Source organism: Trichosurus vulpecula, chromosome 2, assembly GCF_011100635.1.
Source record: "Trichosurus vulpecula isolate mTriVul1 chromosome 2, mTriVul1.pri, whole genome shotgun sequence".
NCBI lineage: Eukaryota > Metazoa > Chordata > Mammalia > Diprotodontia > Phalangeridae > Trichosurus > Trichosurus vulpecula.
The window spans coordinates 373,728,190-373,754,394 of NC_050574.1; the positions used below are offsets into that span (position 1 = coordinate 373,728,190).

The window sequence follows — 26,205 nt, forward strand, 5'->3', positions numbered from 1 at the left end:
AGATAAGAAAACTGACTCTGAGAGAGTTTATATGACCTTCTCAGAGTCACGTGGCTACTAAGAATAACAAAGGGAGCACAGGTCCATGGCGACTCTCACTTCTGGCACTACAGGGCTACATGACCTTTCATCTCATGGAGGACTTACGTGGAGTATTCCTCGTTAGATGCAATATCTCCATTGGGTGGGTCACTTGGCTGGACTCCCTGGGTCAATTCCTCTCTGCATCTGGACTTTCAGCTGCTAGGGCTAGTTTTCTCTTTAATCCACAGTCAGTAGTTCTTCTCTACTCTTCAATCATCATGCTCTACCTGAAATAACTGATCTCTGTCTGTCTGTACAGATTATGTCTCTGCTCTCTTCTGGATATAATATCTTCTATTGAGCAATAACCCTGCTTAAAAATGGCAGATATCCTTCCTTTCTGTTCCAAGCAAAGTCTTTTCAGGGGCCAACTTCTTCCTTAACTACTGGCTCCTGCTTGAACTAATTCAAAGCTGACGAGCTCAGCTTTTTAAGGCCATCTGTGGTGTGGCTGCCCCTTCTAATTCAATCAAAGAATTGGTTCATATTTCACAAAGGGGTGACAGGATATGGGTTATTATTTGCTCCTATAATTCCTTCCATTTTTTCATAATTTGCAAAGACATAGCTGGATGTTAAGATGTTTATCATTTTTATATATGAAGTTATTAAATCTTAAAACTGAAGTTTTGGGACATCCGTATAAATGTATTATGTTATCTTAAAATCCTAAAGCTACCTTTCAGGACTGTTTTGTGGATCAAATGAGATAAAGTGCTTTTAAAAATATTACATCATTATATAAAAATAGCATTTTATTACTAGGATTCTTGTAATGAGAAAAAAATGATGCAGTTTTGCAAAGTGCACCAGGCCTAACTGGCCTCTGTTTTCCTTGATGCAATTTCCTGGTGACCCAAGGGCATAAAAAAATCCCACCCACACCATACTTGCCTTGCCAACTAGACTTTTTTCCATACAGAATTGAGGTGGGCTCAGCCTACAGGAGCCACTGTATCCTTGTTATATATCCTATTTGGGTTAGGACAAACTGAATCTATTGCTAATTATTCTTATGAATGACTCGTCTTGTCCCCACGGCCCACCCCTAATGAAGTTTAAAGACTCAAAGAGTCCAAGAAGAAGAGCCTGATAACCTCTCTCCACCCTCACCTTTTCAGGGGCCAGGCTCTCCTAAGACTGAGCTTAGTCTGTACATATGGGTTCAGCACTAATTGCCTAAGGGCCCCCTCAGAGGAAGGAGACAAGAGTCTCAGTCCCTCTAGGCCTAGCTTCAGGTTGATTTTGTTACAAAAGAAATAGATTCAGCTTTACTAATATTTAATATTTGGATTGGCATTGGCACCCTCACTCTGTTAGTATGTCAGATGAATACTTGTCCTATGTTATACTTGAGATATCCTGAGGGAAGACTAGGAGTACCATAACATAGAGGGGTTAACAGTGGCACCCTTAGTCATTTGTTAACATTCAGTGTATAGTTAAATGGAATTACAAACTATATGCTTTAATTTTATCTAAGCTAAGCTTCACAAAATGAACTAAAGATAACAATAGATTACTTCAAAGAAACCACTGATTGAAAATACTACATGAACAAGAAAAATGAAGAGTTAATACTTCTATGACTAGTATTAGCTCTTTGCCACCATTATAAGGTAAAGGGATGATATATTTAAATATAATAAAATCAATTAAACAAATTCAAAAATATTAACATTATTTGAAATATGATTTTTGCCTAAATATGGGAAAGACATTTCCTATACATAGAAAATATTTTTAAATAAACTTAAACTAAACAAGTGGAAGGATTAAATACTATTTTACTATATTGGGAAAATGATCTTTAAAAACTATTTAAGCATGAAGTAATTTGAAGGACTACTGATTAGGCATTTTGCTTTTCACCTTGGCCCTTCACTCTCTCCCTCTGACAAAGCAGGCCAGGGATTGAGTTCATCCGTTGGTGGTCATCACCAAGAGTGCTGGAGTAGTTGCCTAGGTCTCTCTCCAAAGAACAGCTAGCTTTGGTTTATTCCAAGGTTGTAGCCTCCATAGTGAGGCTAGAGATAATCCCTGCCCTAAAATGTGGCTCCTGGCAGGTAAAAAATGCCTGTCAATAGCCAGAAATGGTAAGCTAAAGAAAAGGAACTTAGTGATCTGGCTGACTTAGCTTCCTTCATGGATAGACCCTATGAGAAAAAGCTAGCTGTCATGGTTTTGATCTTTTCATGGTTTGCTGACAATGTTTTCTTCTGAGAAGGGTAAGACCATGTTAAATATTACCTTTACAAGTTTCCTCCCAGTCTTAGTTACTGGTATCTGAGAGACTAGACTACAAACAGTTGGATTAAAGAATGCCTCAAATGGCAAACATGACAAAGTCTTGTATACTTTAGTAAACAAAGTATAATGTGGAATTTTCCCAGATAACTTCACATTCAATTTATTCATGGATTTTTTAATAAAGAAAATAAATCATAAAGGGGATTTAGCAATGATTTCCCAGGTCATGCTGCAAGAAGATTTTGACATACAATCCCCTCAGCTGTTTTTCATTAGTGACTAGAAAAGAAGAATTCAGCTGGGAAGAGAAGAAAAAATCTGGAGCCTCGATGTTACTGTTTGTTTTGAATATTTTTTATGAGTTACTTTTTTATTATGTTACTTTTCATTTTAAAAATTTAATTAGGTGGGGACATTAGATGGTGGCAGAGATGATAAATGTTTGTAATATTAATTATTTAATTAAAAAAATCTAAAGAGCTCAAACTAAACCCAAAATTATGTACCTTATAAAGTTGAGCCATCAATAAAAAAGCAATATTCAACTAAAGAGAGACATTTAGATGATTGCCATAAAAAGCTGTGAATACTTCAGATACCTCAAGTGGAAGCACAATAAATGTAAATAATTATAATTATCAGGAAAAGAATTAGTAATAAAATAACAATTTCCTTTACGGACCATTGTTTTAAGAAAAATATTGAAATATGGATTGAATGAAAGAGCAGAGCAGGATCATTGAGGGGGAAAAATAGAAAACAAGGAATAAAAATATATGAAGAACTTGAGGTGGGAAGAACACACAATTCACCTCGTCCATGGGTGAGCCATATAGAGATAGTGATCATTAATTTCTCAATAAGAGTTGGGGGTACAGAAGAATCAGAGTGGTGGGAGAGAGTAGGCAATAAGACTGTAGGACTTAAATGAGGGAGGATGAGATCAATCTGAAGAACATTCCCATTGGAGAGGAACTGCATATCATGTTTGGCAATGGAGACTTCATGGTGTCTTAACATGTATGGAAGGCAGCTTGTACATTTGAGGATCACTTTCTCTGAGAGAGCAGTGACAACTTATAAACAAAACCAAAAACTGTTTCCTTAAAAAGTCTAAGAAATTAGCAAACCATTAACTATTAAAAGGAAAAGGAAAGGTAAAATAAAGTAAAATAATGGAGAAAATATTTTAAATTATCAAAATCTAGTGTAGAGCCAAATTTTTATATATAGACAAAAATTAAGAATTTGAAAGTAATATGAATTATTTATAAAATAAAAACTATCTAACTTAACATGAAATAGAGCTTTGGAAAACCCAATTTCAGAAAAATATCAAACTAGTTGTAAGGGAGCCACCAAAAGCAAAAAAATCCTGGTCTAAACAGATTTACAGATTAATTCTACAAAAGTGTTAAAGAATAATTAATACTTGTACTACACAAATTATAATAAAAAAATTGAAAAAGAAAACAATCTACAAAACTCACATCGATAAGTATAGTACTAATACCCATACCAGGAAAAGAAAATGGAAAGAAAGAGAACTAGATCACTAAATCATTGAATAACTGTTTTTAAAAATTTTAAATGAAATCCTGGCATAAAGAAAAATTGTTCAATATAAGTTATATTTACATTGGCTATTCAAGCATGGTTCAACATTAGAATAATTAGATGAAAAACAAAAACAACCTAAACAAGAATAATCCTAAATTATAAACTATAAATTATAAACTATAAGGGGCAGCTAAGTGGCACAGTGAATACAGCATAATGTCTCGAGCCAGGAAGAGCCAAGTTCAAATCCAGCCTCAGACATTTACTAGCTGTGTGAACTGGAACAAATCACTTAACCTCAGTTTGCTTCAGTTTCCTCTTTTGTAAAGTAGAGATAATAATAGCAACTATCTCCCATAGTTGTCATGAAGATTAAATATTTGTAAAGTTTTTGACACAGTACCTGGCATGTAATAGGCAGTATGAAAATGTTAGCTATTTATCACTGTCATCATTATTATTATATCAATAAATGTAGAAAGAAAATTTTTAGAAGTACAACAGTCTTTTATTCTAAAAACCCAACAAATCCAACAGGGCCATTTAATGCACACACATATACACACATTCATACATATATATTAGTATATGTTTGACACCAAAAGCTACCATTACATGCAGTAGGGAAGCAATAGCAACATTGCCAGTAAATATGTGAGTAAAGCAAGGGTACCTCCCTTCCCTGTTATTTGACATAATGATAGGAATGCCATAATAGCGATATGAAAAGACAAATATTGAAAACTCATAAACAGAGACAAGGAAGGGGTAACATGATTCCAATTTCCTGAAATATGTTGGTTTACTCAGACAACAAAAGAATTTAACTAGCAAAGAAACTGAAATTATGAATAATTTCTGTTAAATATAACCAATAAAATAAACTCACAAAAATCAGTATCTTTTCTATATAGCAAAAACAAAACTCAGGAGCAAAAATAAAAAGAGAAGTCTCATTCAAAATAACTGCCAAGTGTATAAAATATCTAGGATTCAATCTACCGAAGCATACTCTAAAACTATAATTACAAAATAATTTTCAAAGAAATTAAGAACAATTAACTAGAGGAAGATTCAGTCATTATGCCTGCATTGGGTCAATTAAAAAAACAACACAGTACTATCTACATAGTAAATATGGGGGAATTATTCAGATTTAGTGATGTACCAATTAAATTACCAAGGGAATAATTTTAAATGATAGACAAAAAAAATCATTTGGTGGAACAAAATAGCTAGAATCTTCAGTAAAATTATAAAAGAGGGGGAAAAAGAGGAATGAAGGGAGAGTAGCACTTTCTGATCTCAAATTAGGTACTAAAACAGGACTCAACAAAAATATTTAGTGCTGGTTAAAAAATAGAAAAGTATATCAGGGGACAGAGTAGATAAGATAGAATCAGAAAAAATGGGGCCCACTTTGTGATTAACCTGTTGAGATGAATTAGGGCAAGAACTCCCTATCTGAGAAAACAAATTCTGGGAAATTGGAAAACAGTGGCAAAAAAATAATAATACTAGATTTACTTGGGCAGCTAGGTGGTACAATGGATAGAACACCAGGCCTGAAGTCAGGAAGGCCTGAGTTCAAATCTAGTCTCAGACACTTCCTAGCTGTGTGACCCTGGGCAAGTCACTTAACCCTGTTTGCTTCTGTTTTCTCCCCTGTAAAATGAGCTAGAGAGGGAACTGGCAAAACACTACAAATGGGGTCACAAAAAGTTGGACATAACTGAAATACTGAACAACAAAAGATTTATTTTGCACTTTAACATTGGCAAAACTCTATACCTGTTATTTTATTTGATCAAATTTAGGCCAACATGGGACAGCTAGGTGGTGCAGTGAGTAGAGCACCAGCCATGGAGTCAGGGGAACCTCAGTTCAAATCCGCCCTCAGACACTTGACACAATTACTAGCTGCGTGAGCTTGGGCAAGTCACTTAATCCCAATTGTCTTGCCTTCCCCCCTCCAAAAAAAATTAGGCCAACAATTTATAGCATATGTTACAATAAGCTCAAAATCTATACATTAACTCAATATTAAAGATCACCTCCCCTCTCCCCTTCCCAGACTTAGAAGATAACCAGATTAGTTAATTCACAGTTCAGGCTAAAAGAAAAATTCTTAAACAAACGGGTGTAAAAATGATCACAAAAAGATATAATAGATAATTTCTATTATGTGAAATTGAAAGGCTTTGAAATGGAAATACAACTAGGTTCTAAAGGATGCAGTTGATAGGGGGAATGTTTTTGCACAAATTGTCTCTGAGATCCAAGAAATACAAGTTGTCCCAAAAGACAGTATGGATTTAAGCTATTGAGACTGATTTATCTTTTGGGACGTCCTGTATGATAAAGCACTAATATAAACAAATTATACAACACCAAAATTCGTTCTCCATTGGATAAGAGGTAAAGGATATGAACTAACATTTTATAAAAGAATTATATCAAATAATAGTTGGGAGAAAGGGCGTCCCTGCTTCACTCATACTTACTGGAAAAGGTTCTAGCATATCCTCATTGCATATAATGGTAGCTTTTGAATTTAGATAGATATTTTTTATGAAGTTAAAGTGTTCTCTGTGCCAATATTTTGTAGGATTTTTTTAGCATAAAAGTTTGCTGTGCTTTGTCAAATGCTTTTCTCTGCACCTATTGAAATGATCGTGCCGTTTTAAAATTTGGAGTTTTTAATGTAATTAATTATGTTGATTGTTTTCCAAATGTTGAACAATCCTTACATCTCTGATATATATCCCACTTGGTCATAATGAATGATTTCTTAGACAAATTGCTGGAGTCTGTTTGATGGGATTTTTAATAAAATTTTTGAGACAATAATCGTTAATAATATTAGTCTATAGTTTTCCTTCTGTATTTTATATTTCCCTGATTTAGGTATTAGGATTGTATTTATCTCATAAAAAGATCCTGGTAGGATTCTTTCATTCTAATTTTTAGGAAACATTTATGAAGTGGGGATACTTATTGTTCTTTTGATAGAATTCTCCTGTGGATCTATCAGAACCAGGAGGTTTTTCCCCCCTTTGGTTCCTTTATACGTAGATCTATTTTCTTTTTCTGAGATTGAGTTAATTAAAGACTTTATCTGGTCTTCTGATAGTCTGGTATTTTGTATTTTTGAAACTATTCCTCTGTTATGCAGTCCATTACTGATCTATACCATCCCCTTGGTTACCTTCTTTCCCAATTGCATCAAAATCTCCTCCTTGGGTCTGTAACCTCCTCCTCCCCCAGATACCCATCACCCCCAGGAGCTCCAGCTCCCCTCTTCTAAGGCAGGAAAAAATGGTCTTTTTCAGTACCCAAATACCCAGCTGACACCCAGAATAAGATATCTCCCTTCCTAGAACATCTCTCTTCACCCAAAAGAGCATTCATTCATGGAATCCTCTCACACTACCAAAGCAAGGCTTTCCTCCTTGCCCTCTCCTTTTCAATCCATGCCCCTCCTCCTTGACTTACATGCAGGTTCTTCTTTTCCTGTGACCATAGGCATCTCCTTCCCCTCACTGCAGGCTCTCAATTTGACCTGGGCACATCACACACCGGTACTCATCCCCCACTTTCACGCATACTCCCATTTTGCAGCATGGTTTCAGAAAAACAAAACAAAATACAGATTCATCTGTGGAAAGGGTATTAAAAGATTCCCCAAGTCCACTTCTTCATTGTTACCTAGACTAGACTTTTGCCTTCACCCCTATCTTTTTTGTGTATATTTAGAAAGACATCTCTTACTTGTCCCTCTGCTATTCTTGTTTTGTTATTGCTATGCTTGGCTACTGTATTCTTACTTCCTCTTGTATCTCTGTTGTTTGGGACATTCAAGAAGCAAATAATCTCTTCAGTTGTGGTTTTATTTCTAAAAATGTTTCAAATACTTTTGTTTGTTAGTGAATGCCCATCTTTTTTTTTCATTTATGACTAAGCTTGTATTTGCAGGAGAGGGGTCACTCTGGGCTACATCTATAACCACTGCTCTTTGGAAAATATTAGTGCTTTCCCTGCTACATTTTCTGGTGGATACGGAATAATCTTGTGTTTTTAGAATCCCTCTTCTTTTGTAATTGAAGGTCTTTCTCTGGATTACTTGCAGAACTTCTTATTTCCAAATCGAATTGTTAAATTTAACCATTATATTTTGTGGAGTTTGCAGCCTTGTAGACGTTTTTCTGTGGGTAATTTATGAATTCTTTAATTTGGAATTTAATTTCACATGTTCAAAAGTTCTAAGCAGTTCTCTTGTATTATTTCATGCACGAAGTTAAAATTTTTGTCTCATTATGTTCTCCTGGGAGAGCATGAGCTTTAGATTGTCTCTGCTCATCTCATCTTCTAGATCAGTATGTTTTGCTTGAATAATTACCATATTTTCTTTTAATATAATTGGTTACTGCTTCTCTTCTTCTGTACTGTCCTTCACTTCTGGGTATTTGCATTTTTAATTCGTTGCTCTCAATCTTGTTTCTTTGGTTAGACTTGCCTTCTGATTTCTATTTTTCAATTCTGTATTGTTTTTTCTGTGCAGGCCATAAATTCTGCTCTCATACTTCTCATTTCTTTTTTGAACCACTTAGGAACACCATATTTGGGTTCTATGTTCTCCTTAGATTCCATGTCATCTTCTGTCTTATCAAATATTGAATCATTTTCTTTGCTTTGTGGTCTTTGTTCATAGATTTCTGAACTTGTTTGCTAAATCTAGATTCCATATTTTTTCCTGCTGTTAATATTTTCCATGTTGATTTATATACTTATGTTTGAGGTCTCTTGAGTTTTCTCCTTCCTGAGATCTTTGTTACTTTCTTTTCCCTCCCCCTTATTTTCCCCTGTCATTTACTTTCTGACTCTGTACCCTCTGATGATGGTTTCCCTAGGGGCTAGAAATCAAAGAATCTGAGTCTTCTCCTGTTCTGGGAAATTCACATTTTACCATCCTAGGTCTCTGCCCCCTAGTCATTTCTGGGATGACAGACCTATAGCTAGCTGGATGCTGAGCATTCTCCCTTATGCTTAGTGGAGTGATGCACAGACCACCACACATGGTGTCCTGTTCTGGTGTCCTGTACTACTCCCTCTGTTTCTTATTTCTCTGGGCACTGACACGTCAGAGACCTACCAAACTGGAGCTACAGGGTTGTTTTCACTAGCTTGAGTCTGGGAGGAGGGGAGAAGAATGAGGTTTGGGAACCGAATTCTATTTCAACCTCCTACAGAAGTCTTGCCCCTTTCCTTCTGTTCCTCTGCTCTCCTACAGAGATCTTTTGTGGCATAGAATGCCACTGCCACTATACTGTCTATGTGGCCTCAGCAAACTTTTGACTCTGGAGTTCTACTGAAACACTGTCTGTCTGTCAGGCCTGGAACAAACTTCCACAGTGTGGAACCAAGATCTCTAAAGCACAGAAAAAGGGAGAGGGACAATTGGAAAGTGAGATTGCATTTTGTTCTTATCGTATGTGTCAGGTCCTTGGGTTTAGAAGAGAAATGAGAATTATGAAAGTAAAAGAAGAGGTTTTATTTTTCTTTATCAGTGGAAAGGGTTGGATGAGGTAGGAGAGATAGAAGGCAGATTTTTGTTGACTCAAAAAAAAATAAAAAAAACACACACATATACAAGAATATATGGAATTTCTACAAACTGTATCGCAGACTTTCCACTAAAACTCTCAGCAATGAATACTTCAATCTTTAGAAAAACTGAAATGTACTCACTTGAATTGCACAACTTTAGAACCTTTGTATTCATCGTTCAATTGACTTGTTAGAAATATTTCATCTACCTATAAAAATAAGCATATTAAATTTAGTATTTGATTATCCCTCCCTTGCACTCACACTCAGATCTGGGATTAGGGTAGGGAGTACTTGATCAGGAGAGTTAATGATCAGTTTTGTGATTATTGGTTTGATGGTTGACAAGATGAGACTATAGGGAATAATTCATTGCTTGGAAGTAACTAAGGGGTGCTTGACCATTGAATACTGGTGTGATCACCAACCACTTACTGATGGGACATAAGAAACCTAAGACGATTGGATGATAAAATGAGTAGGGAAATACACATTTGTTGGACAGCCATTCTTGCCCAACATTACCAAAAAGCAGGCTTTGACACTAGTTTCCCTGCCCACCTTTTTTCATTTCTCTTTTTATCTCAGACTTCCTTTCTACCTTATGAAGACATAATAGAGTGCAATAACATGAAACTGTATTCTGGGGTAAGAGGAAGAAAGATTGACCAGCACATCATCTCACTAGGTTCTGTCAAGGAGAAGCACTGATAAAGCAAATAAAGCAATGCCATGGAGTGAATCTCGAGTCTGGACACATATGATAACAAGTTATAGAAGGTCCCTGCCTATAGGGTGACCAAGTCACCATATACAATTTCTTCTTGCATCAGAGGATCATAAAATGGGAAAGGGGCCATGAATGAGAAATGGAAGAATAAAGATGATGTAGGGGCAGCAGCAGCTATACTTTGTGGTCCTTAGAGATTGGTAAAGTTATCTCTATCCCACATTAGGCTCTGGGTCCCATGCAACCCACTGTATTAAGAGGGCTTCTGACACAATAGGGTTTGCCTTGGTGTGTCAGTATAATCAGTCAATATAATCCATAGGTGTGCTGTGCTCACAGAGCCCCAAGTTTTAGAGTTACAAGGTTTGAGAATAATTAACCCTGAGAGTCTGAGGACTGGACCCTCCAGATAAATATAAAGATTTTCTGATGCAATGTGCCCCTTGGAAGGAGAAAACAATAATCTTCATATTTCTTGCATCATGTCTCACTTGGAGAGCAAGGTCCTTAGGTTGCTCAGATAGTGCAAGACTGATGGGAGGAGAAGTATTTCTTTAGCAGTCTCCAATGTATGTTTGACTTTTGAGAGGAGTTTACCACCGGGCCACATTATGAGTCTGTAAGGGACTATGAATGAACTCATGATAGAGAGGAATTTCACAAGAATGTCAGGGGCATTTCACAAGAATGCTGTCCTGGTAGCAACACCAAGTTCAATTCCCTTCTGGGTAAGGTGGAGTGTTGATGGGCTATTTGACTGCTATATGTGTGACTATATCTGGTAATGAGTTCCCAAGAGTCCTTTTTTAGTGTGAAATAAAGGATTATATTTATATATGTATATTCAACTAGAGAGAAAGAGAATGAGAGTGTGAGAGTAAGAGAGAGAGAGAGAATGAGAGTGTGAAAGTGAGAGAGAGAGAAAGAGAATGAGAGTGAAAGTAAGAGAGAGAGAGAGAAAGAGAATGAAAGAGAGTATGAAAGTAAGAGAGAGAGAGAGAGAAAGTAAGAGAGAGAGAGAGAGAATGAGTGTGAGAGTAAGAGAGAGAGAGAATGAGAGTGTGAAAGTGTGAGAGAGAGAGAGAATGAGAGTGTGAAAGTAAGAGAGAGAGAGAGAAAGTGAATGCAAGAGAGTGTGAAAGTGAGAGAGAGAGAGAGAGCCAGGTGGTATAGTTGATAGAGTGTTAGGCCTGGAGTCAGTAAAACGAGAGTTTAAATCTGGCCCCCAACATTTGTTAGCTGTATGACCACAAACAAATTACTTAATCTCTGTTTCCTCAACTATAAAATGGGGATAATAAAAGCACTTATGTCTTGGGGTTGTTATGAGGATAAAACGAGGTAATATTTAGAAAGTGAGAGCTGAGCACAGTGCCTAGCACAAAGTATAAGTTAGCTATTGTTATTGTTGTGGTTGTTACTGTTGTTCACTGTGCATCTGGTACTTTGAGTACATATATAGGAGTCAGTCATTCTACTGCCACATTTGGAAACATTTAGGCATGAGCCATACTATGAGTATACTGGGATATTCTCCTTGAGCAACTCTAGATGGGATAAGCTAAAAAGAGATAATCTTTTGGGGTCCACCCCGAATATAAACCTAATCCATGAGCAAGAGCCTTTGGGGTCACAAATTATACTTTTAAATATCCTAAGGGATATTTAAGGGGAGCCAAGTCAAGATAGTGGAGTACAGGTAGCAACCCTGATGAACTCTCCCAACACCCCCTCCCAAACACCTTTAAAATAACTCCTCAAATCAAATTTTGGAGCGGAAGAACCAAACATTTTTCTTAAAAAAAAGTCAGAATGAGACATTTCTCCAGGCTAAATCAACTTAGGAGGATGAGAGAAGAGTTCTGTGACACCATGGAAAGGGCCAGTCTGGAGCAAAGTAGCAGTACCAGTACCAGTACAAGGTGCAGGCCTTGGAGGTGGTTGTGATAGTGGTGGTGGTAGCAGTAATAGCAGCTTTGGGAGCTCTCAGCCTAGAGACAGTAAGGGGGTTGGACAACTGGTCAGAAAGAGATTACAAGGAACCATTTGCTGGTACTGGCTGAAAACTCTATTGCCCATATGTAATTCTGGGTCAAAGTTCCAGGATAGAGAGAAGTACTTATGGTGAGTCACAAATGACCAGAGACCCTGAGCTGAGTTCCAAGGCATAAAAGGACAAAGCACTCATGACCACAGGAGAGCAGTGAAACTGGTCAAAGTTCCAGGGGAGCACTAGCACTTTTGGCTTCAGGGAACCAGGAGCCCCTCTTGGCTAGAGATGAACACAAACTGGGAGAGCAGTTACCACACTTTTTACAGATCCCATGACTTTGGAAGGACCCCTAGAACTAGCTCTGAAAACACAATACAAAAGAGACTGAATCTTGGCTCTGTGCCTATCTACCCCAGGTGAGTTAAGCACAACTTTAACATAAAATTGAAAGTCAAGAAATAGATTGGAAAAATGAGCAAATAACAACAAAGAAAGAATAGGAACATAAAAAGGTATTATGGTGGCAAGGAAAACCAAGATACAAAATCAGAAGCAGACAAAAATATAATAATAGCTACAAGCAATGTTAATTGTACCTAAGCCCAATAAGAATGCCTGAAAGAGTTAAAGTAAGGGATGAATGCTAGAGGAAATATTGGTAAAAGAAATGAGAGTGATACAAGAAAATTATGAGAAAAGATTTAACAGCTTGGTAAAAGAGACACAAAAATAATGAAGAAAATACCATTTTAAAGAACAGAATTGGCCTAATGGAAAAATAGGTACAAAATCTCACTGAAGAAAATAATTTCTTAAAAATTAGAATTGGGCAAATGGAAGCTAATGACTCCATGAGACATCAAGAAACAATAAAAAAGTCACAAGAATAGAAAAAATAGAAGAAAATGTGAAACATCTCATTGGAAAAAGAACTAACCTGGAATATATATCAAGGAGAGATAATTGAAGAATTATCAGATTACCTGAAAGCCATAATAAAAAAAAACCAGCTTAGACATCATATTTCAAGAAATGATGAAGGCTATCTTAGATATCTTAGATCAAGAGAGTAAAATAGAAATGGAAAGAACTCACCAATCACCTCCTGAAAAAGAAATGAAATTAAATGAAAATGGAAACTTGGAGGAATATCATGATCAAATTCCAGAGCTCCCAGGTGAAGGAGAAAATATTGAAAGCAGGCTGAAAGAAACAAACCAGATATCTTAGAACCATAGTCAGGAGGAGAGGAGATCTTGGAAGAGGATATTCCAGAAGGTGAGGAGCTAGGATTACAACCAAGAATAACCTACCCAGCAAAACTGAATATAATCTTTCTGGGGAAAAATGGATATTTAATGAAATAGAGGACTTTCCAGCATTATTGATGAAAAGACCAGAGCTGAAGAGAAAATTAGACACACATGACACAGAAAGACACATAAAAGAGTTAAAATAAAGGGCTGGAGCAGAATCCATTATGCTTCAACTGAAGTAAAAAAGGAGGGATAGCTATTATGATCTTAGACAGATCCAATTAGAAGAGAACCTACATTTTGCTAAACAATGAAGTGATATCCAAAATTTTTACAGCAGATTTCTCTGATAAAAGAGCTGAGCCTCAATGAACTGAGCCAAATTTATAAAAGTAAAAGCCATTACCAAATTGATAAATGGTTAAATGATATGAACAGGTAGTTTTTAGAAGAAGAATCAAATAGTTTCTGCAGTCATATGAAAAAAGTTCTAAATCACTACTGAAATGCAAATTAAAACAACTCTGAGGTACCACTTCACACCTATCAGAAACGACAAATGCTGGAGGGGATGAGGGAAAATAGGTATACTAATAAACAGGTGGTTTGAGTTGTGAATTAGTTCAACCATTCTGGAGAACGATTCAGAACTATGCCTAAAGGGCTATAAAACTATACCATTTGACTCATCAATACCACTACTAGGTTTGTATCTCAAAGAGAAAAAAGAAAAAGAAGAAGGATCTATATACACAAAATATTGCAGCTCTTTGTGTGATGGCAAAGATTTGGAAATTGAAGGGATACTAATCAATTGGTGAATGACTGAAAAAGATGTGGCATATGATTTTGCTTTCTATATATTTTGCTATAAGAAATGATGAGGCAGGTGTTTTCAGAAAAAACACGCAACAACATGGCAAGATCTATATGAATTGTTGCAAAGTGAAGTGAGAACTGGGAGGTCATTGTCTATAGTAACAGCAATGTTGCAGTGATGATCAACTATGAAAGACTTGACTACTCTGATCAATACAATGATCCAACACAGTTCCAAAGAATTTATGATGAAAAAATGTTGTCTACCTCTGGAGAGAGAACTATGAATTCCAAGTGCAAATTGAAGCATAATTTTATGGCTTTCTTAATTTTTTACATGTTTTGCATGATTTCACATGCATAATTGATATCACTTTGCTTGCATTCTTGGTGGGTGGGGGAGGCATAAAGGGGAGGGAGAGATTTTGGAATTCAAAATTTAAAAAGAAAAGAATGTTAAAAATAAATAAATGATAATTTTTTAAAATAATAAATATCCTAAGGGAATATAATTGATTTATCCAAATCTTTAAACTCAGAAAAGATAACTTTATTACTGTTTTGTTGAATAATTGAATTACTATATGCTATGTAATATTAAAATAACTAGAGAGGCAAGCCCCCTACCATTTGCTGAAGGTCATAAGCAAGAACCTTGAAATCAGTTGATAGGTTGTCTTGTAAACTTGGAGTGTATGTTGCTCCAGATATTATTTTAAACATTCCTCTGGTTTCATGACTGTTGCCAGATACAGCATCTAAGAAATAAAACAGAAATTTGAAACATAGTAAAAGAAAAATAAACTACATGTATTTTAAGGAAGACTATAAATGTGAATAACTATTTCTTTCAATGTGTTTGAACTTCTGCTCTCCTTTGATGTCAGCTGTCTTCTTTTTTGTATGAAAATATTTTTATATTGTTAATTTTTCTTGCTTTTTTTCTGCTCCCTTTTCTTTTAGCTGCCTCCTATCCCCAGCCACAATCTCTCTCTCTCTCTCTCTCTCTTTCTCTCCCTCTCTCTCTCTCTCTCTCTCTCTCTCTCTTTCCCTTCCTCACTCTCCCTCTCTCCCTCCCTCTCTCTCCCTTCTTCCCTTCCTCTCTTTTCCCCATTTATTTATTGATATGTTGCCTGAAGGGATTAAACAATTTTCACCAATTAATGAAGCTGATGATACCAAGAAATATTGTGAAACATGAGCCATCAAAACTTTCTAAGTCATTTGTAGATACATATAGAACTACTAAAACATAGGAACTCTGCTGGCTTCCCACGTTCGCTATAAAGCTTTGAATATCTGTTATTTTGATGTCCAACTTTAAAGATGTTGCTTTCCATGAAATAATTATATTAGATAAATCAGATAAAGTTTGCTGCTATTAAAGAATGTCCAGGGAAAGGTCCAGAAAGTTTCATTGGAGAAACAGAAAAAGTTTACAAAGTGCGTATGTGTCAATACAAATATGAATATTTCTGCCCTGACCAATAAACTTAGCTTAATATTTTCACTTGGTATGTTTGATTTTAAGGCAAAATAAATTTTTGGTAAAAGTATTAGTATTATAGAAACTTTTGCTTAAGAAAAATAATATTATTTATTTACATCAAGCACCAAGTACTATTTACATTAAATGCCTTTCTATGGATATTACCATCACTTCCTTATACTATTTTGCTTGGGGGGAGGTATGAAAAAGGAAACTAATTGCAATGTTGCTCAAACTGATTCTAGTGAATTATAGCAGAAGGAATTACTTTTGGAGAGTTCATTACAAATTAGCTATTAAATTTTTCAATTTTTAACTGAAAAAGACATTATAAGGATAACATGTTATTTTATTATTAAGCCCTTTTTGAGTATTAAAATTGTGAATTACTTCTTTAAAGGCTAATTATAATCATGAATGATGTATCAAAAATCATTGATAAAAATGTCTCATGCTTTCTTATCATAATAAAAATATCAAAACATTTTAAATATCCTTTTTAGTCTTCATTATATCTTTTTTATCCTTATTAAGTCAGAGGCTTGCTTGATAATTTTTTTTTGTTTTCATATTTTTGAAGGATAAATCCTTTTGGATGGGGCAACAGCTAGGTGGCACATTGGATGGAGTGTCAGGTCTGGAATCAGGAAGACTATCTTCCTGAGTTCAAATATGGCCGCAGACTACTAAAGACTACTACTCAGACTTACTAGTTGTGTGACCCTGGACAAGTCACTTAATCCTGTTTGCCTCAGTTTTCTCACCTATAAAATGAGCTGGAGAAGGAAATAGCAAATCACTTCAGTATCTTTGCCAAGAAAACTCCAAATAGAATAAAAAATTTGAACTTGACTGAAAACTACTTCACAATTTTTTTTTTCTGGTTCAGTAGCTAGTCTTGAATCAGAGGAATTTGACTTTTCTGGTATCATTTTCTTCATCTGTCCAACAACAAGGCTAGATTTGATGGATTCTTTACATTTCTTAAATTTTCCCCAAAATACACAAAAAGAGTATCAGTGATTCTTTAGAATTCTTATATATGGAGTTGCATGCATATTTACATCTTCTAGGTCAAGTTTTGCTCTTATGAAATACATCATGTGACTGCAATTACAACATTTAAAGCAACCAAGAGCAGAGAATAAAATCCATAAAATTGCCCTCTTTATTAAAGCTCAAGAATATTATTCTGAATGCCTAAAGGAAAATAACTATTTCAGTAGGTGAATTTTCATTTTTTTCCAATTTACATAAACCCACTGGGGATTCTTATTCATCTTATCCCTGTGTGCTTTTGCAGAGAACTCTGATTCTATAAGCATAGCTCAATAGTTCTTGTTTTTACAAGCTCTTTTTAACTGTTGGGTCATCTATGTATCCCTGGGTTCAATTAGTTCTCATTTATTCTATCACTCTGTTTGCTCAGAGATATTGTTTAGTTTGCTTTCACAATGTTTTTTAATTGCTATAATTAGTCATAAGATCATAAACTTAGAACTTGATAAACCTCAGAGATAATTTATTCCAATATTTTACCAATGAGAAAACTGACACCCAAAGAATTTAAATAATTGGCTGAATGTCAATAACCAGTCGTATATACAATGCTCTCTAAAGATCATAGCTAGGATTTGAATCCAGTTTCTCTGAATTCAGTACAGTACTCTGTTGATCACATTGTACTACATTTTATCAACCCTATTCATTACCATACTTGAGAAAGACACAATAGTAAAACTTTCATTTTAAATTATTTATCACGGTCAGTAAATAAACTTTTATACTTGAGTGAGAAAAAAATGAGGATTATAAATCTTGAGGTACATCAAAAATCTATTTTTATAAATGTTGAAAATTAATACTATTCAATTTTATCCACCTAAAACATTCTCCTGGACTGTGCTATTTGGAATGAAGTTCAAGTTTTATGAGGTCTCATTTTTTTCTAGTAACCTTTAAGGAATAATATACACCATAAAGAACTTGTAGAACAATATAGTCCATAAACACAAGGTAGAAAATGAAAAAATAAGTCACTGTGCAATTGAGTTCAAAATATAGAAAATTCTAAGGAGATTTATCAGTAATTGACTTTATATCACATACCTTTTCCAGATTCCTTAATTGCTATCCAGGAAATTGCAATTAATCCACCGCAAACTACCATCAAAAAGGCAAAGAGACATGCTAACAAGACTTCATAGTCATTAAAAATACGACGCCTCGAAGGTGAGGGTTTTTTCAATCTCATTTTAATTTTGCAAAATTAGTATCAATTACACAGAAAAGAAATGCAAATGGATATGGACGATCACCTTAAGCAGTTGGAGAACTATTTCAAATGGAGAGATATTTATAGAAGTTTGGCAAAGTAATAAAAACATTAATTAGACAGTGGTTCCTACTTGCCTTTCTTGTATCTCCATAATTAGGGAGCTTTAGGAATGCAGTTAATCTTTAAGGAAATATCCATGAATAACTAGAACTCTAGAGCTGTAAATGTTAATTATTGGCATTGTCTAACAACATGCTATTTGTAGAAGTGAACACTTTGTCATTTTAAAAACTACTGAAGAAAACATGAGATTCATTTTAAGTAAGGAATAAGTATAATGTTCTGTAATGATTAATGATGTTGCCTAATAGATCAACCTTTTGCCCCCTGACTCAGACCATTATTCTTGTATTTGCTTAATTCTTTATGGGTATCAGAACTGTTCAGCATGTATAATATGCGTATTTAGATGTAATCACATACAAACATATACACATTTGATATTTTATAAACTTAATATACTATATGTATTAATTAATTAGCCCTCAAATATGTCCCTTTAAATGTATGTGGGTATAAAGTCTCACAAACCTGAGATACGGGTTCAAGTTCAAAGCAATTAACATGACTAAACAATTATAGTATTTCACAACAATTCGATGACTTAAAGGTGATCAATTTATATGTGTCCTTGTATATCAAACAAGATAAAAGAACAAAATATTGATTGTTATTTTAAGAAGAATAGTGATAGGGACTAAATTATTTTATTTTATAAATATACACATATTTCTGAATCAAACTACTACATTGTTGACTTGTTTGTTGAATTTGTATGTTGATATGTCTATCTCAAATGGATGAATAACAAAAAACTAACATGAAAGAAAATATAGACATATACAGGATGGTGGAAAAATTAGATTTGAAAGTCCCTTGCCTTTTTTTGAATGAGAATATTAAAGAACACATATTCCTTAGCGTTACATAGTACTTTACAAAAATGATAATGTGCCAACTTATAAAAAGCATAAATGTAAAAAGGCAGAAATAATGAAGACATTGTTACATATTCAACAAACAAGTCAAAAATGTAGTAGTTTTATTCAGAAATATGTGTATATTTATATAATAAAATAATTTAGTCCTTATCCATTATTCTTCTTAAAATAACAATCAATATTTTGTTCTTTTATCTTGTGTGATATAGAAGGACACATATAAATTGATCAAGGAAATACTCATCTAACTTTAATCTATCAAATCCCTACTTTTGGTCATTCTTTCCTCTTTTATTTTGTATTATAAATACTATAATTTATTATAGTATTTTAGTATCATTACATATTATAATTTGTATTACAATAATATAAATGCAGATGCATTTCTAGCACATGCTCCATTTAACTACAAGCTTGATGAAGTTACAGACTAATTTTTTTTCAACTTTATATGTGCCCCAACAACTGACAAAGGGCTTTGTATGCTGCATGTGTTTAATGTTTGTTTAATTCAATATAATGGGCTGTATGTTATAAAATTGAGTTTATATTTTACTTTCAAAAATATTTGAGTTGTGAACTTGATGAATATCAACAAGCAACATTGCCATGTACAAAGGATAACAGAAAAAGAGGGTCATATATGAAATCATGAATCTCTATAATGTACCATTTGGTTTTTTGAAGTCTGCAATAAGTATAACATGGTAATACCAATACTGTCCTGTTTTTCTGTATCCTCTCCTGAACTTCCTCATGCTGTGTTCTATGTATTTTTAAAATATTTTAATGAGGCTATTTTTCTTTTGAGACTTCTTTTTAAGTATCACTATCCATATCTGTTCCCCATGCAATTCTTCATCTTCTCAAAACAATAGTTGTCCTTTTTAATAAATAAAAATAATCAAGTAAGGTAAATCTACAAACACTGAGCATATCTGAGATTGTTTTTAATTTTGTCGTTCTAGTCTATCACTTCTGACAAGGGTTGGGAAGCAAAATTCATCATTAGTTTTCTGTAGTCATAATTGATGCAATTGGTCATTTGATCAGAGTTCTTAAGTCTTTTGAAACTTTTTGTTTTTAAAATAATTTTTTTTTACTATTTAAATTGTTCTCCTGGTTCTTCTTACTTCACTCTGCATCAGTTCATACAAGTCTTCCTAGATTCCCCAATACATCTTCTTACATCTTTTTAAAAATAAATTTATTTTTTATTTTTAGTTTACAACACTCAGTTCCACAAGTTTTGGGGTTCTAAATTTTTTCTCCCTCCCAGTCCTCCCCCCAACCCTGCAAGATGGCATGCAATCTAATGTAGGTTCTACATATACCTTCACACTGAACTTATTTACATAATAGTCCAGTTGTAATGAAGAATTATAACTACTGGAATAAATCATGAGAAAGGAGAAATGAAACAAAAAAAAGAAGGAAAAAAAAGAGAGAGCAAAAAGTTTGCCTCAATCTGCATTAAGACTCCATAATTCTTTCTCTGGATGTGCATAGTTTTTTTCCATCATGAATCTTTTGGAGTTGTCTTTGAACCTGCATTGATGAGAAAAGTCAAGTCTATAAAAGGTAGTCCTTACAAATACCATGTGTCTGTAATCATGTATAATGATCTCCTGGTTCTGCTTCCCTCACTCAGCATCAGTTTGTATAAGTCATTCCAGGTTATAATGAAGTCCATCTGCTCCTCATTTCTTATAGCACAATAGTATTCCATTACATTCATATACCACAACTTGTTTAGCCATTCCCCAATTGAAGGGCATCCCCTTGATTGCCAGTTCTTTGCCACCACAAAAAGAGCTCCTATAAACATTTTCGTACATACAGATTCCTTTCCCACTTGCATGATATCTTTGGGATACAGCCCTAGAAGTGGTATTGCTGGGTCAAAGGGTATGCACATTTTCATAGGCCTTTGGGCATAGTTCCAAATTGTTCTCCAGAATGGCTGGATCAGTTCACAACTCTACCAACAATGTAACAGTGTTCCAATTTTCCCACATCCTCTCCAGCATTTATCATTTTCCTGTTTTATCATGTTAGCCAATCCGACAAGAGAGATGTGGTACCTAAGAGGTGTTTTGATTTGCATTTTTCTAATCAATAGTGAGTTAGAGCATTTTTTCATATGACTATAGATATCTTTAATTTCTTCCTCTGAAAACTGCCTGTTCATATCCTTTGACCATTTCTCAATTGGGGAATGACTTGTATTTCTATATATTTGGCCCAATTCCCTGTATATTTTAGATATGAGGCCTTTATCAGAGACACTGGTTGTAAAGATTTTCTCCCAATTTTCTGCTCCCTCCTAATCTTTGTTGCATTGACTTTTTTATACAAAAACTTTTCAATTTAACATAATAAAAATTATCCATTTTGCTCTCTATCTCTTGTTGGGTCACGAATTCTTCCCTTTCCCATAAATCTGATAGGTAAACTATTCCTTGATCTCCCAAACTGCTTGTAGTATCAGCCTTTATTCCTAAATTGTGAACCCATTTTGACTTTATTTTGGTATATGGTGTAAGATATTGGTCTATGCCCAGTTTCTGCCATACCATTTCCCAATTTTCCCAACAGTTTTTGTGCAATAGTGAATTCTTAGGGCAGAAGCTGGATTCTTTGGGTTTATCAAAGAGTAGATTGCTATAGTCATTGTTTATTGCGTCTTCTGTACCTAACCTATTCCACTGATCTACCACTCTGTGTCTTAGCCAGTACCAAGTAGTTTTGATGACTGCTGCTTTATAGCACAGCTTAATATCTGGTATGGCTAGGACACCTTCCCTAGCATATCTTTTCATTAATTCCCTTGATATTCTGGACCTTTTGTTCTTCCAAATGTAGTTTTTTATTATTTTATCCAGTTCTGTAAAATAATTTTTTGGTAGTTTGATTGGTATGACACTGAATAAATAAATTAATTTAGGTAAAATTGTCATTTTTATTATATTAGCTTTGTCTAACCATGAGCAACTGAGGTTTTTCCATTTACTTAGATAGGACTTTATTTGTGTGAAAAGTGTTTCATAATTGTGTTCATATAGGCCTTGGGTTTGTCCTGCAGGTAGACTCCCAAATATTTTATAGTGATTACAGTAACTTTAAGTGGAATTTCTCTTTGTATTTCTTGCTGTTGGGCTTTGTTAGTAATATATAGGAATGCTGAGGATTTATGTGGGTTTATTTTATATCCTACAACTTTGCTAAAGTTATTTATTATTTCAAGTAGTTTTTTACTTGATTCTCTAGGATTCTCTAAGTAAATCATAATATCATCTGAAAAGAGTGATAACTTAGTTTCTTCTTTGCCTATTCTAATTCCTTCAATTTATTTTTCTTCTCTGTAATATTAATTAAGGTGGGACTTATTTTACTGTTTTAGAATGATAAATTTATTAAGTGTCTTTGATTGAGCCTTACTGGGTGCAAAGCCTCAGGCCCAAACCCCTAATTACTATGTGCTAAGCCAATGTGGGCATGAAGCCCCCAGGGCCCTAAGGGAAGTTGCTAAGACCAGAGCCAATAGTATGCACCTAAGTTCTGGTCGCTCAGATGACATTTGATGATGTCTAAAGACTGTATAAAAAGAGAGAACACAGTTGTTTGCTTGGGGCTCTCACTCTTGGAGGAGTGTTGATGTGGAGACTCTGGTCAACTATCATTAAAAGAGCCCTCCAGCTTGTGAACCCAGATGTTGATGGTTTCTTGGTTACTATGAATTGTGATCTGGTCTGTTTATATTGCGTATGTTTGTAACTTGTTTGTATTTGCTCTGAAGTTCAGGTTGCTGGCTTTTCCTCCTGAACTAGGTGAATGATAATTGTATGTTGGATTAAAGTAAGATTGTTAACTCCTTAATATCACTTTCCTTAGTAAAGCAGATCAAAAGATCAAAAGAGCTGGCAGCTCTTGTTGCTGGGCTTGTGTTGGTCTTTCACCCCCACAACAGCTGCTAGCTGAATTGTTGCTGCATTCTCTCATTGCTAAAGCTAACATTTCTAGTAACAAATTGAATAATAGGGGTGATAATGGACATCCTTGTTTCACCCTGATCTTATTGGGAATGCATCTAGCTTATCCGCATTACATATAATGCTTGCTGATGGTTTTAGGTAGGTGTTAGTTATAATTTTAAGGAAGATGCCACTTACTCCTTTGTTTTCTAGTATTTTAATAGGAATGGGTGTTGTATTTTGTCAAAAGATTTTTCTGCATCTTTTGAGATAATCATATGGTTTTATACTAGTTTTGTTGCTGATATGATCAATTATGCTGATAGTTTTCCTAATATTGAACCAGCCTTGTATTCCTGGAATAAATCCTACCTGGTCATAGTTTATTATTCTTGTGACAAGTTGCTGCAATCTTTTTCTTAATATTTTATTTAAAAATTTTGCATCAGTATTCATTAGGAAAATTGGTCTATAATTTTCTTTCTCTGTTTTGACTCTTCATGGTTTGGGTATTAGTACCATATTTGTGTCATAAAAAGAATTTGGTAGGACTCCTTCTTTCCCTATTTTCACAAATAGTCTATAAAGTATTGGAATTAATTGTTCTTTAAATGTTTTATAGAATTCACATGTAAAACCATCTGGCCGTGGAAATTTTTTCCTAGGGAGTTCATTGATGGCTTGCTTAATTTCATTTTTTGAGATGGGGTTATTTAGGTATTTCACTTCCTCTTCTGTTAACCTGGGCAATTTATATTTTTGTAAATATTCATTCATTTCCTTCAGGTTGTCACATTTATGGGCATACGACTGGGCAAAATAATTCCTAATTATTTGTTTAAAATCATTGTTTATTTATTAAATATTTTTATTTTTCAGCATTAATTTTCACAAGACTTTGAATTACAAATTTTCTCCTCATTTCTACCCCCCCCCACTCCAAGATGACATATATTCTGATTGCCCCGTTCCCCAGTCAACCCTCCCTTCTGTCATCCCACTCCCCCCATCCCCTTTTCCCTTCCTTTCTTGTAGGGCAAGATAGATTTTTATGCCCCATTGCCTGTATATCTTATTTCCTAGTTGCATGCAAAAACTATTTTTTGAACATCTGCTTTTAAAACTTTGAGTTCCAAATCCTCTCCTCTCTTACCTCCCCACCTACCCTCCCTAAGAAGGCAAGCAATTCAACATAGGCCACATGTGTATCATTATGTAAAACCCTTCCACAATACTCATGTTATGAAAGACTAACTATATTTTGCTCCTTCCTATCCTATCCCCCTTTATCCACTTTTCTCGCTAGACCCTGTCCCTTTTCAAAAGTGTTTGTTTTTGATTACCTCCTCCCCCTATCTGCCCTCCTTTCTATCATCCTCCCTTTTTTACCTCCTTCCTCCTTCTTTCCTGTGGGGTAAAATATCCAATTGAGTGTGTATGTTATTCCCTCCCCAGGTCAGATCTGATGAGAGCAAGATTCACTCATTCCCCCTCACCTGCCTTCTCTTCTCTTCCTACAGAACTGCTTTTTCTTGCCACTTTTATGTGAGATAATTTACCCCATTCTATCATCTCTCCCTTTCTCCCTCTCTCAATATATTCCTCTCTCATCCCTTAATTTGATTTTATTTTTTTAGATATCATCCTTTCATAATCAACTTACCCTGCACCCTCTGTCTATATATGTATGTATGTATGTATGTATGTATATTTATGTATTTATGTATATGTATTTATATGTATGTATGTCTGTCTGTATGTATTTATATTCCCTTCAGCTACCCTAATACTGAGGTCTCATGAATTATACACGTCATCTTTCCATGTAGGAATGTAAACAAAACAGTTCAACTTTAGTAAGTCCCTTATGATTTCTCTTTCTTGTTTACCTTTTCATGATTCTCTTGATTCTTGTGTTTGAAAGTCAAATTTTCTATTCAGCTCTGGTCTGAGAAAGCTTGAAAGTCCTCTATTTTACTGAAAGCCCATATTTTGCCTTGCAGCATGGTACTCAGTTTTGCTGGGTAGGTGATTCTTGGTTTTAATCCTAGATCCATTGACCTCCGGAATATCATATTCCAAGCCCTTTGATCCCTTAATGTAGAAGCTGCTAGATCTTTTGTTATCCACATTGTGTTTCCACAATACTGAAATTGTTTCTTTCTGGCTGCTTGCAGTATTTTCTCCTTGATCTGGGAGCTCTGGAATTTGGAGACAATATTCCTAGGAGTTTTCTTTTTAGGATCTTTTTCAGGAGGTAATTGGTGGATTCTTTCAATTTCTATTTTACCCTCTGGCTCTAGAATATCAAGGCAATTTTCCTTGATAATTTCTTTTAAGATGATATCTAGGCTCTTTTTTGATCATGGCTTTTAGGTAGTGCAGTAATTTTTAAATTATCTCTCCTGGATCTATTTTCCAGGTCAGTGGTTTTTCCAATGAGATATTTCACATTGTCTTCCATTTTTTCATTCCTTTCATTCTGTTTTATAATATCTTGATTTCTCATCAAGTCACTAGCTTCCACTTGCTCCCATCTAATTTTTAAGCTAGTATTGTCTTCAGTGGTCTCTTGGACCTCCTTTTCCATTTGGCTAATTCTGCCTTTTAAGGCATTCTTTTCCTCATTGGCTTTTTGGAGCTCTTTTGCCATTTCAGTTAGTCTATTTTTTAAGGTGTTATTTTCTTCAGTATTTTTTTGCATCTCCTTTAGCAAGTCATTGACTTGTTTTTCATGGTTTTCTTGCATCCTTCTCATTTCTCTTCCCAATTTTTCCTCTACTTCTCTAACTTGCTATTCCAAATCCTTTTTGAGCTCTTCCATGGCCTGAGAGTAGTTCATGTTTTTCTTGGAGGTTTTTGATGTAGACTCTTTGACTTTGTTGACTTCTTCTTGCTGTATGTTTTGGTCTTCTTTGTCACCAAAGAAAGATTCCAAAGTCTGAGACTGAATCTGAGTCAGTTTTCGCTGCCTGGCCATGTTCCCAGCCAACTACTTGACCCCTGAGTTTTTCATCAGGGTATGACTGCTTGTAGAGTAGAGTACTTTGTCCCAAGTTTGAGGGGTTGCGCTGTTTTTTTCAGAGCTATTTCTACACAGCAAGCTCTTTCACACCAGCACTCCTCCTCTCCCAAGAATTGTTAACCTGAACTGTGACCTTAAG

At 34.9% G+C, this 26,205-nt stretch overlaps 1 protein-coding gene across 1 annotated transcript in view; it reads right to left on the minus strand.

Annotated features, from left to right (window-relative positions):
• Nucleotides 1–18,042, minus strand: part of TMPRSS15 (transmembrane serine protease 15) — a 142,171-nt gene extending 124,129 nt beyond the window's left edge. The window contains exons 1-3 of the mRNA XM_036746715.1: nt 17,898–18,042; nt 14,927–15,057; nt 9,643–9,710 (exon numbers count right to left, since the gene is read on the minus strand). Coding sequence (XP_036602610.1) covers nt 9,643–9,710; nt 14,927–15,057; nt 17,898–18,042 — 344 coding nt within the window. The remainder of the gene's footprint in view (nt 1–9,642; nt 9,711–14,926; nt 15,058–17,897) is intronic.
• Nucleotides 18,043–26,205: the final 8,163 nt, after the last annotated feature.